The sequence below is a fragment of the Labeo rohita genome, chromosome 10, assembly GCF_022985175.1.
Source record: "Labeo rohita strain BAU-BD-2019 chromosome 10, IGBB_LRoh.1.0, whole genome shotgun sequence".
Classification (NCBI taxonomy): Eukaryota; Metazoa; Chordata; class Actinopteri; order Cypriniformes; family Cyprinidae; genus Labeo; species Labeo rohita.
Window position 1 is genome coordinate 3,225,113 of NC_066878.1, and position 10,704 is coordinate 3,235,816.

General features: G+C 33.7%; 2 protein-coding genes across 2 annotated transcripts in view; one reads left to right on the forward strand and one right to left on the reverse strand.

The window, feature by feature from the left end:
- LOC127171755 (beta-galactosidase-1-like protein 2) overlaps positions 1-3,623 on the reverse strand; it is a 13,199-nt gene extending 9,576 nt beyond the window's left edge. The window contains exons 1-3 of the mRNA XM_051120614.1: positions 3,393-3,623; positions 1,260-1,445; positions 1,121-1,189 (exon numbers count right to left, since the gene is read on the reverse strand). Of these exons, the coding sequence (XP_050976571.1) occupies positions 1,121-1,189; positions 1,260-1,445; positions 3,393-3,484 (347 nt within the window). The 5' untranslated portion in view covers positions 3,485-3,623. The remainder of the gene's footprint in view (positions 1-1,120; positions 1,190-1,259; positions 1,446-3,392) is intronic.
- A 29-nt stretch (positions 3,624-3,652) lies between these two features.
- On the forward strand, positions 3,653-10,365 carry ei24 (EI24 autophagy associated transmembrane protein). The gene is made up of 11 exons (XM_051120625.1): positions 3,653-3,798; positions 4,383-4,513; positions 4,790-4,935; positions 5,025-5,085; positions 5,169-5,235; positions 5,320-5,444; positions 6,788-6,907; positions 7,005-7,116; positions 7,206-7,317; positions 8,770-8,844; positions 8,939-10,365. Exons 2-11 carry the CDS (start codon positions 4,472-4,474, stop codon positions 9,099-9,101), a joined length of 1,023 nt encoding a protein of 340 aa, XP_050976582.1. The 5' UTR covers positions 3,653-3,798; positions 4,383-4,471; the 3' UTR covers positions 9,102-10,365.
- Positions 10,366-10,704: the final 339 nt, after the last annotated feature.

Below are 10,704 nucleotides of genomic sequence, written 5' to 3' on the forward strand. Positions count from 1 at the left end.
AGTTGGTATTTGTAAAAGAAGCATAATTACTGTGATTATAATTATTAAAGCATTTCACTGACTAATTAAATAAATACTTGAAAGTTGGAATTTGTAAGGAAGCACAGTTAATTATTTCAAAATAATTATTGTAATTTTAATAATCAAAGTAAATAAATGAATAAATAAATGTTGGAATTTATTTTTAACAATTAAAGCATTTAACAAAATAAAACAAATAAATAACAAATAAATAAAGTTCATTCATTCATTATTATTATTATATTATTATTTAAAAATGAATTACAACCATTTAAATAAATAATAAATAAAAAAAGCTGGAATTTGTAAAAAAGCTAAGTTATTTATTTAGAAAATAATAACTGCCATTTTAACAATTAAAGCATTTAACAAAATAAATAATTAAATAAATAAAGTTGAAATTTGTAAAGAGAATTAATTATTTAAAAATTAAATTAATATATAATATATAATAGATTTTAAAAATTAAATAAATAAATAAATAAATACATAAAGTTGGAGTTTGTAGAAAAGCATGGTTATTTATTTAGAAATTAATTACTGCCATTTTAACAATTAAAGCATTTAACAAACTAAATAAATAAATGAAAGTTAGAATTTGTAAAGAAGCCCAGTGAATTATTTAAAAATTAATTATTGCCATTTTAATAATTAAAGTGTTTAACAAAATGTTTTCTGTAACCACTTGGTCACATGACCTTTTTGCCATTTACAGCTTCAAGCCTCACTGATTTGAAAAGGTCTTTACATTTTGCGACGATATTCGCTCATTCTCCAGCCGGAGAGTCGTGTTGTTATGGAAGGGCGAGGATCTGCATTAATGATGTATTCCCAGTGCTGTGCAGAGCCCAGATAATGATGCAGACCAGGATGAAACAAGAATGAGAACAAAGTCCCTCCTGACAACAGCAGACCCACAGTATTGTCAAAGGACCGGCAACAGGAGCTCTTAGAGATGTTTGTCTAACTACCGTAAGTGAAAGTCTAACAAGGCATTAAATAGAGGTGAGATTCTTCCAGGATCAAAACACACAGATCGCATATAGCGCTAATGTTCTCACATGTGGGAATTACAAAAAGGATAGGAAGGATTTCTTACTCTATATCAAGGCTTCCCTGGAAATGTAGTTCTCCTTTCTCTGGCTGATGAAGAGACCATGGCACATCACTGCAAGATAAACAGTCTGATTACTGAATGTTTCCTCATCATTTAATGTAATTGTCCTTTTCAAACCTACACAGTGAGAGTGTTGAGACCACAGGCTTTCATTTTCACCATCCGGTCCTTCCAGTAAGCTCTGGGCAGGCGGAAGTAGTGTAAAGAGCCTCCCAGAATACGAAACGGCTTTCCTCCCAGATTGAACTGGGAAGAGTTCATCCGCAGACCCATCGATCGATTTATTCTTATCTTTCCTGTCGCACCACTGGACATAACAACAACAACAAAATATTATCTGCAGGATATTCACATTAACATTTCAATAGTAACAAACAAACAAACACATACTTGAAAGCTATAATTTGTTAAGAAGCACAGTTAATCATTTATTAAGTTTAATTCAGTTTTTTTTTCCCATTAATATTATTGTTAATTCATAACGGAATCACTTAAAATAAATAAATAAATAAATAAACAAACATACATACATACTCGAAAGAAAGAAGCACAGTTAACTATTTTGAGATTGATTATTGCCATTTTAATAATTAAAGTATTTAGTAATATAATAATAAGCATTTAACAAACATACATAAATAAATGCATAAATGAATTAATAAATAAATAAATGTTGGAATTTGTTAAGAATTAAATGAATTATTTTGAAATTATTTCCAATAATATTCATTTATAATGGAATCATTTAACATAAATAAATACACAGATAAATAAATAAAAGCACAGTTAACTATTCTGGGATTGATTATTGCCACTTTAATAATGAAAGTATTTAACATAAATGTAATAAACAAACAAACAAATACATAAAAGCACAGGTAACTATTTTGATATTCATTATTGCCATTTAATAATTAATTTATTTAACATAAATAAATAAAATAATAAATAAACAAATAAAATAAACAAACAAACAAATAAAAGTGCAGTAAACTATTTTGAGATTGATTACTGCTGTTTTAATCATTAAAGTATTTAACATAATGAATAAATAAATAAATAAATAAATGACTACTTTGAGATTGATTATTGCCATTTTAATACTTGAAATATTTAATATAAATAAATAAATAAATAAATAAACAAAAGTACAGATAATTATTTTGAGATTATTGCAATTTTAATAATTTAAGTATGTAACATGAATAAATAAATAAATAAATAAACAAACAAATAAATAAAAGCACAGATAACTATTCTAAGATTGATTATTGCCATTTTCATAATTAAATTATTTAACATAAATAAAATAATAAATAAATAAATAAAATAAACAAACAAACAAATAAATAAAAGCGCAGTAAACTATTTTGAGATTGATTATTACCATTTTAATAATTAAAGTATATAAAATAAATAAATAAATAAATAAATAAATAAATGTTGGAATTTGTTATAAAAATAAAGTTATTTATTTTCCTTAATATTCATTTAGAATGGAATCATTTAACATAAATAAATAAATAAATAAAGCATAGTTAACTATTTTGAGATTCATTATTGCTATTTATATATTTAAAGTATTTAATGTAAATAAATAAATAAGCACATTTAACTATGTGCAGAGATTGATTATTGCCATTTTAATAATTAAAGTATTTAAATACAATCAAAATCAACAAAAGAGCAATGATATGTAAGTGCTATGAAAAGTCTCAGTTTAAAACAAGGCAAGAAGCAAAGTTGTTTTTTTTTTAAATTATATAACAAATAAAAAACAGAACAGAAAAAGAGTAGAGCAAGCTAGTGTTGTTTTTTGTTTTGGTTTTTGTTAATCGTATGATAAATAAAAAGAAAACAGACAGAAACGATAGAACACATAAAGAACAGAGAAGCTAGTGAGCTATTTTTTAAGAATAGAATTAGAATAGAAAGTGCTAGAGTTAGAGGGTCAAATAAAGATGCAAGAGATGTGTTTTTAACCGACTATAGTAATAACAACTGCTCGTAAACCAAACCCTAATATTACTCAGTGGCCTACTTAAACATACAAATGCACGGTAACAAGGACACTTTAAAATACAGTGTAACCAAATAATTCAACAACCCTGCTTATGCTGAGATGAATAGTGAAACCCGCCTTTATTTTTATGCATTCATTCTGTGCAGCTGCATGCCACAGACTTCAAATATAAAAAAGATTAAATACTAAAGACATTTTAACTTCGAAGATAAGTGCAAAATGTGGCCTTACCTGAAGTGGCGGTATATAATAAAGCACGCAAGACTCAAAAATAGAATAACATATCGCCTCCTATGATTGTTTCTTATACTGAAAACAGCCATGTTTTCCTCATTTAAGAGCTGTGAAATGTTTCAAATATAATCTGAAATAAAGAGCCCACCAGGATGCGGTAAAAGGCAGTGACATTTATACTGTAAGTTTCTAGGAACAAACAGAAAGCGTCGCTTGGGTATCTCCGGTGTAGTTTCTGTCAATCCGCGCCGTCTAAAAACTACAAATCCCGTCACACGGCAGACCACAGCGCGCATGCGCAGCTGCACTGGCCTGATGCTGTTTTGTTGAGAGCTTGAGAAAAGAGAGTGAAACTTCAAGGTTTCAGGTGAAGAGAAGATTTTAGCCTAAATAGGCACATGAGGTACGACGTGCTGGATTGATATGTTGACATGTTTATTATGGTTGTGGGTGTCCGATAATATCTGTTAAAGCTGATTTTTGCTATAGTTAGCTACTCAGCTAATGATCCACTGGCTAATGCTGCTGGTTTTGTTGTTTACTAGAGAACTGGTCATTTAAATCCTTCGTGACAGTATTTTCTAATAGTCGAAATGAATATAATCTTATTTAGCCTGAAATGTAATGCTGTCTTTTGGCGATACAGAGTGTTTTTGTCTACCCCAAGCTTTAGTTCAAATTAAAATATCTTGAAAAACATGATTGTTGTTATAGATGTGTGTGACCCTTGATCATGGTCACATGGAGATCCATTAGGGCATGTTTTCAACATGCATGTCATGCCATTTCAGCTGTGGGTTTCCAGGTTCCCTCAATTAATATTGAAGACATATTATTTAATTTATTGTTTACTGCTTTTCAGTTCATGACTAATGTTTTTCAGTGAGTTTCTTTTTAAAAGCTCTGGATTAAATGGTTTAACACTGAAATCAAAGCATGAAAATGTTATGAAGCCACAGATATAAAGAGTTCTCTTTTTCTGGACAGTTTGCAGGCGTGTCCTCCTCCTGTCATGAGATCTTGCCTGGCTCCTGGTTGCCCCTTCTGCAGTTGATGACTCCGCAGCCGGTGTGGAGATGACGGACAGTGTCAGAGCGTTTGTCCGCAATGTTGCGACGGTCAGAACCTAATTTTACTAATAACTAACTATACTAATTAGCTAATAACCTATGATTTAATCTTATGACTTGACATCAACATCTTTAAGTTCTTGAGCTTGGTTCCTTGTGGGAAACACAAGCTTGACTTTTAATATTGTTAATGCAGATCAGCATATTATAACGAGTTCTGAAGGATCATGTGACCTGAAGTAATGATGCAGCAAATTTAGTTAAACTACATTTTAAAATGTATTAAAATCAATCTAAGTGGTCAATTTTCCTGCTTCGTTTTAGGGGATCAAAGACTCCATTCTGGGCATTGGAACCATCTCCAAGCTCGATGCTCGGATCCAGCAGAAGAGGGAGGAGCAGAGGAGGCGCAGAACGAGCGGGGCCCTGGCGATGAGACGGGCTCAGAGCGAGGAACGCAAACAGGACAGGTAGATGTGCCATTTGAATTTGTTTATTCAGTCTATTCCAAAACTACCAGTCCTGATAACATGTGTTTCTTTGCTTTTTTCTTTAACAGTGAACCGAAGCTTGCAAGTCGAATTTTTCAGTGCTGTGCCTGGAATGGAGGTGTATTTTGGGTACGTTGCTCAATCTCTTATGCTTTGGTATGTGTATGCTAAACTGTTATATTAAACAAAATTCCATTTCTTTTATCTCACAGCTAAGTCTGTTCCTGTTTTATCGGGTGTTTATCCCATTGCTGCAGTCCCTCACTGCTAGAATCATAGGTATGTGTTGCTTTTAAGTAACTTTCATGTCATATAATCCAGGTATGTCTTTTATTCATGGTTCTTATGCTTATCTGGTTTCAGGTGACCCTTCGCTGCATGGTAACGTGTGGTCCTGGCTGGAGTTCATCCTGACATCTGTATTTAGCGCTCTCTGGGTTCTGCCTCTCTTTGTGCTTAGCAAGATAGTCAATGCGATTTGGTTCCAGGTGAGTCTGCTTTGAACATGCTATATGGGTGGCCTACTGGTTTGATCGTGAAATGGGCATTCTTGTAATTAAAGGATTAGTTCGAATTGCCTGATAATTTACTCATCCCTGTGTCATCAAATTCATGTCTGTCTTTCTTCAGTTGAAAAGAAATGAAGGAATACATTCCAGGATATTTCTCCATATATTGGACTTCAATGGGAGCCAACATGTTGAAGGTCCAAACTGCAGTTTCAAAAGGCTCTACATGAGGAATACGAGTCTAATCTAGCGAAATTGCTCATTTTCTAAAAATAAATAAAAATGTATATACTTTTTAATCATAAATGCTTGTCTTGCCCTAGCTCGACTTCTCGTAATAGTAATAACGTTGGAAAGGTCACACGTGGCGTGAGTGGAAATACCGACCCAGTGTTTACAAAGCGAACATGCAAAGAAAGTCAAATGCCCTTTACGAAAAAGGTAAAATAACAATGTTGGAAGTTTAAGGAGAAAATTTTTTTTTTTAGAGTTTTTCACCCTACCTATTTAACTGAAGAACACAGATGAAGTAACCACGAATGACCTTTCCGACATCATTACGCAATGCGTGAAGTCGTATATGCACATTACAAAGCTAGTGCAAGATGAGCATTTGTTTTTTTTTTTTAAGAAAATGGCCGATTGTTTTGATAGATAAGACCCTTATTCCTTGGCTGGGATCATGTAAAGCCCTTTGAAGCTGCACTGAAACTGCAATATGGGCCTTCAACATGTTGAACCTCATTAAAGTCCACTATATGGAGAAAAAACCTGGAATGTTTTCCTCAAAAATCTTAATTTCTTTTTGATTGAAGAAAGACAGACATTAACCTTTTAGATGAAATGGGGGGTGAGTAAACTATCAGGGAATTTTAATTCAGGAGTGAACTATTTCTGTTTATTAGAGCAATAAATAAATAAATGAATGAACAAACAAACAAAGACACAATGAGACATTCTTTACAGTGATTTTACTATGCTTATTGGGTTAGGAAGGACTTTATAGTAGTAAAATCCTCAACATGCCCAATTTCAAGCCTTTATATAAGTAGACAAGTACTGTACAAAAGTTTGGGGTTATTAAGATATGAAGTATCTTATGCTCACCAAGGCTGCATTTATTTAATAAAAAATACTGTAAAAGTGTAAATCTTATGAAATGGGTTTAAATGCAGTCTTCTCTTACATGATCCTTCAGAAATCATTCTTAAATGTTTATTTGGTGCTCAAGAAACAAACATACATCTCCACATACATATACGTATCTGTTTTGGAGTATTTGAAATGCAGAGTTGTAAATTTTGTTCCATTTTGTTGAGCAGGACATTGCTGATTTGGCATTTGAAGTGTCTGGACGTAAAGCTCAGCCTTTTCCCAGCGTTAGCAAGATCATTGCAGATATGCTCTTCAATCTTTTGCTCCAGGCCCTTTTCCTCATTCAGGTAGGTTGTTGAAATCTGGAAGATGAAAATCTGTGATTCACTTAATTTGTTTATCTCTGTTTTTCAAACATGCTTTTTTTATGTCTGTTGTTTTTAGGGATGGATTGTGAGTCTCTTCCCTATTGATGCTATCGGTCAGTTGGTCAGTCTCCTGCACATGTCTCTGCTCTACTCGCTTTACTGTTTTGAATATCGCTGGTTTAATCACGGTAAGTGTGTGGTTCCTCTGATCAATCGCTGTGACAGTCAGAGTATCTACTCCAAACTTTTCCTGACTGACATTTTATCTCTTCCGAAGGAATTGAAATGCACCAAAGGCTGTCAAACATCGAGAGGAACTGGCCGTATTACTTTGGCTTTGGTTTGCCCATGGCACTACTGACTGCTCTGCCCTCTTCATACATCATAAGGTACAAATCAAAGTCCATTTCAACTAATTCTTATTCTTATAATTGTGAGTAAAGAGATGGTTCACCTCACTTTAAAGGGATAGTTCACCCAAAAATGAAAAATTCTGTTATTAATTACTCACCCTCATGCAAGACCTTTATTCATCTTCAGAACACAAATTAAGATATTTTTGATGAAATCCGAGAGCTTTCTGACCCTGCATAGACAGTAATGCAACTCTTCAAGGCCCAGAAAGGTAGTAAGGACATTGTAATTTTATTAGGCCACAAGAATACTTTTCAGAAGAGAATGTTTTTTTATAAGAAATATCTTAATTTGTGTTCCAAAAATGAACGAAGGTTTGGAATGACATAAGTAATTAATGACAGAAGTTTAACTATCCCTTTAATATCACTCTTAGACATCCCTATTGTTTTCCTAGGCATACACTTGAGGTCAAAAGTTTAAAAACCCCCTTTCAGAATCTGCAGAATGTTAATTATTTTACCAAAATAAGAGGAATCATACAAAATGCATGTTATTGTTAATATAGTACTGACCTAAATAAGATATTTCACATAGAAGATGTTTGGATATAGTCCACAAGATAAAATAATAGTTAAATTTATAAAAATGACCCCATTCAAAAGTTTACATACACTTGATTCTTAATACTGTGTTGTTACCTGAATGACCCACAGCTGTGTTTTTTTGTTTAGTGATAGTTGTTCATGAGTCCCTTGTTTGTCCTGAACAGTTAAACTGCCCACTGTTTTTCAGGAAATTCTTTCCAGCATTTTTTTGTATTTAACCCATCTTTTCACACTGAGGACAACTGAGGGACTCACGTGCAACTATTACAGAAGGTTTAAAAACACAATGATGCCTCAGAAGTAAAAACAATGCATTAAGAGCCAGGGGTGAAAACTTTTGAACAGAATAGAGATTTGTACTTTTTCTTATTTTGCCTAAATATCATATATTTTTTTCATGTAGTATTGCCCTTCAGAGGCTACAGAAGATAGTTACATGTTTCCCAGAAGACAAAATAAGTTACATTCAAATTCGAAATGTCAAAATGCTCCTCCTGGACCATCAGTGAGTGTTTGAACCTTCTGTAATAGTTGCATATGAGTACCTCAGTCATTGTTGCAAAGAATTTGTGGGACCTGAAGGATTTTTCTGAAGAACAGCAGGCAGTTTAACTGTTCAGGACAAACTAGGGACTCCAGAACAACTATCACTTATATGTTAACACCATTTGTGTGAAATAGCTTTTTCATGGCAGTACTAAATAAAAAATAATAATAATAACATGCATTTTGTATGATCCCTCTTATTTTAATAAATTATTATCATTTTGCAGATTCTGAAAGGGGGGTGTAAACTTCTGACCTCAACTGTAGTATTCCAGCAATGTTTATAATGTATAATTTCTGTGCAACTACCGAATCTTGCGCTTTTTCCTCCAGCGGCTGTTTGTTCTCCATTCTCTTCCCGCTCTTCATCATCAGCGCTAATGAAGCAAAGACCCCAGTCAAACTCTAGTAAGCATTTTTCTGTTTTGTTCTACGTAAAATGGACTAAAAAAAGATTTTATTGATAATAACATTGCTGTTTTTTTTCCAAAAACTATTGCAGCCACTTCCAGCTCCGCCTCTTTTCCCTGGTCGTCCTTATCAGTAACAAACTGTTCCACAAGACGGTGCACCTGCAGAGCTCCCTCACGACCTCCACGTCCACGGAGAAGCTGCCCTCGCCTCACGTGTCCCCGACGCGCCAGCGACCCATGCCCCCCCAGTGACCTCCTTCAGGATTCCCAACTCAGAAAGAGTCAGGTGGACGGGAAAATTTGCTTTGTTTTTTTAAAAGTGTCTGTCGATGTTCTGAGGGATGAATCAGACGGGTTAGTCATGTGAACGGCCGGTGTTTGGGACTGGATCGCCCTGTGCCGATACACAAGGTCATGATTCTCTGTGTGATTTTTGTTGGACTATTTTTGTACCCATTATGTGCCATTTGGGTGATTTGTAGAGACAGCACAAAGACCTCAGCGTGCACATTTTCTGTGAACTGGCTTCCCTCCTCTTATAGGCCCTGTAGTTTCTATCTCGACTCGTTTTATCTATTTATGGCCTTCTTTTTAATTGTATGCCTTGTGAGGTGCAGACACATGACAGTTTGTCTCTTAGTTAACACTAAATTCTATGCTTTAGCTAATGGAATGGATCAGTAGAAAAAGGCCCTGATGTCCCATAGTGGTTTGTTTCACTGCACTGAAATCTGGACTAGACTGAAAAACGATCAAATTGAAAGGCCTCTTTCTTTATGCAAGGGATGTTTCTTGGCCTAAAAAGTTGTGAGTTGTCTGCTAGATGTTTTAATTGCTTACACATCTTCTTAAAGATGGAAAAATCATTTGATCACCCTCATGTATCCGTTGAACAAAAAAAGTAGACATTCTGCAGAATGTTCATGCTGCTCAAGTCCCTATATTTTATGAAAAGCAGCATTGTGAAGTTTCTTCTAAATTTCTGCTTTTGTGTTCCTGACACGTTAGGAATAACATGAGGGTGAGTAAATGATATTAGAAGTAACTCTGTGAAAAAAAGGGAGCTGCTTTTATTTCTTTTATAATGCGATTTTATTTCGGGAATACCATGTCAACATGATCCAGTGTCATCTGTAATGGTTCGGGGATGATTTCCAACAGTATGCACAAGCTTTATTCCTCTGCTGCTGTCAGGTGACACTGCCAAACTGTGCGACACGTGTGAAACTGTTCTTTAAATGATCACGGATCCAGTTTCCAATGAATGCTGGCATGTCAAGTGGATGTCTACTGTGGTGTATGTTCCTGGAGTTCAGTACCTGGAACCTGTTTTGAAACATTTGAAACTGAAGCACATATTATGTCAGTGTATCCGTTGGGGGGGGCTGTGTGTGTTTTAAAAAAGGGTTGTAATTATCGTCAGGAGTCAATAGTGTTACACCTACAGACGGATATTTGTGAGTGACATTTTGTAAAAGTATTACATTATTTCAATAAACTTGGTCTGTGTACAGTATTTGTACAGAATGGTCTTATTTTGTGTTTACATTTAGATTTATGTTTTTGTTGATGTTTTTATCCAAATGGACTTACACAGTAAGATTTGTAATGTTGTTTTTTTTTTTGTTTTTTGTTAAGAATTTTTTTATGCTCATTAAAGCTGCATTTACTTGATCAATAATACAGAATAAACAGTAATTGTGAAATATTATTGCAGTTTAAAATAATGGTTTTCTATTTTAATATATTGTAAAATATAATTTACTCCTGTTATTCTAATATGCTGATTTATTACTTTTATTATCAAAGTCGGAAACCATTGTGCTGCTTAATATTTTTTTGGAACCTGTGATTC

Excerpts from the sequence above, each read along its gene's own strand:
- ei24 (XM_051120625.1), top strand. The coding sequence starts at position 4,472 with ATGACGGACAGTGTCAGAGCGTTTGTCCGCAATGTTGCGACG. Across the intron at positions 5,236-5,319 it reads CCTCACTGCTAGAATCATAG|GTGACCCTTCGCTGCATGGT; the intron begins GTATGTGTTGCT and ends ATCTGGTTTCAG. Across the intron at positions 7,318-8,769 it reads CCCTCTTCATACATCATAAG|CGGCTGTTTGTTCTCCATTC; the intron begins GTACAAATCAAA and ends TTTTTCCTCCAG.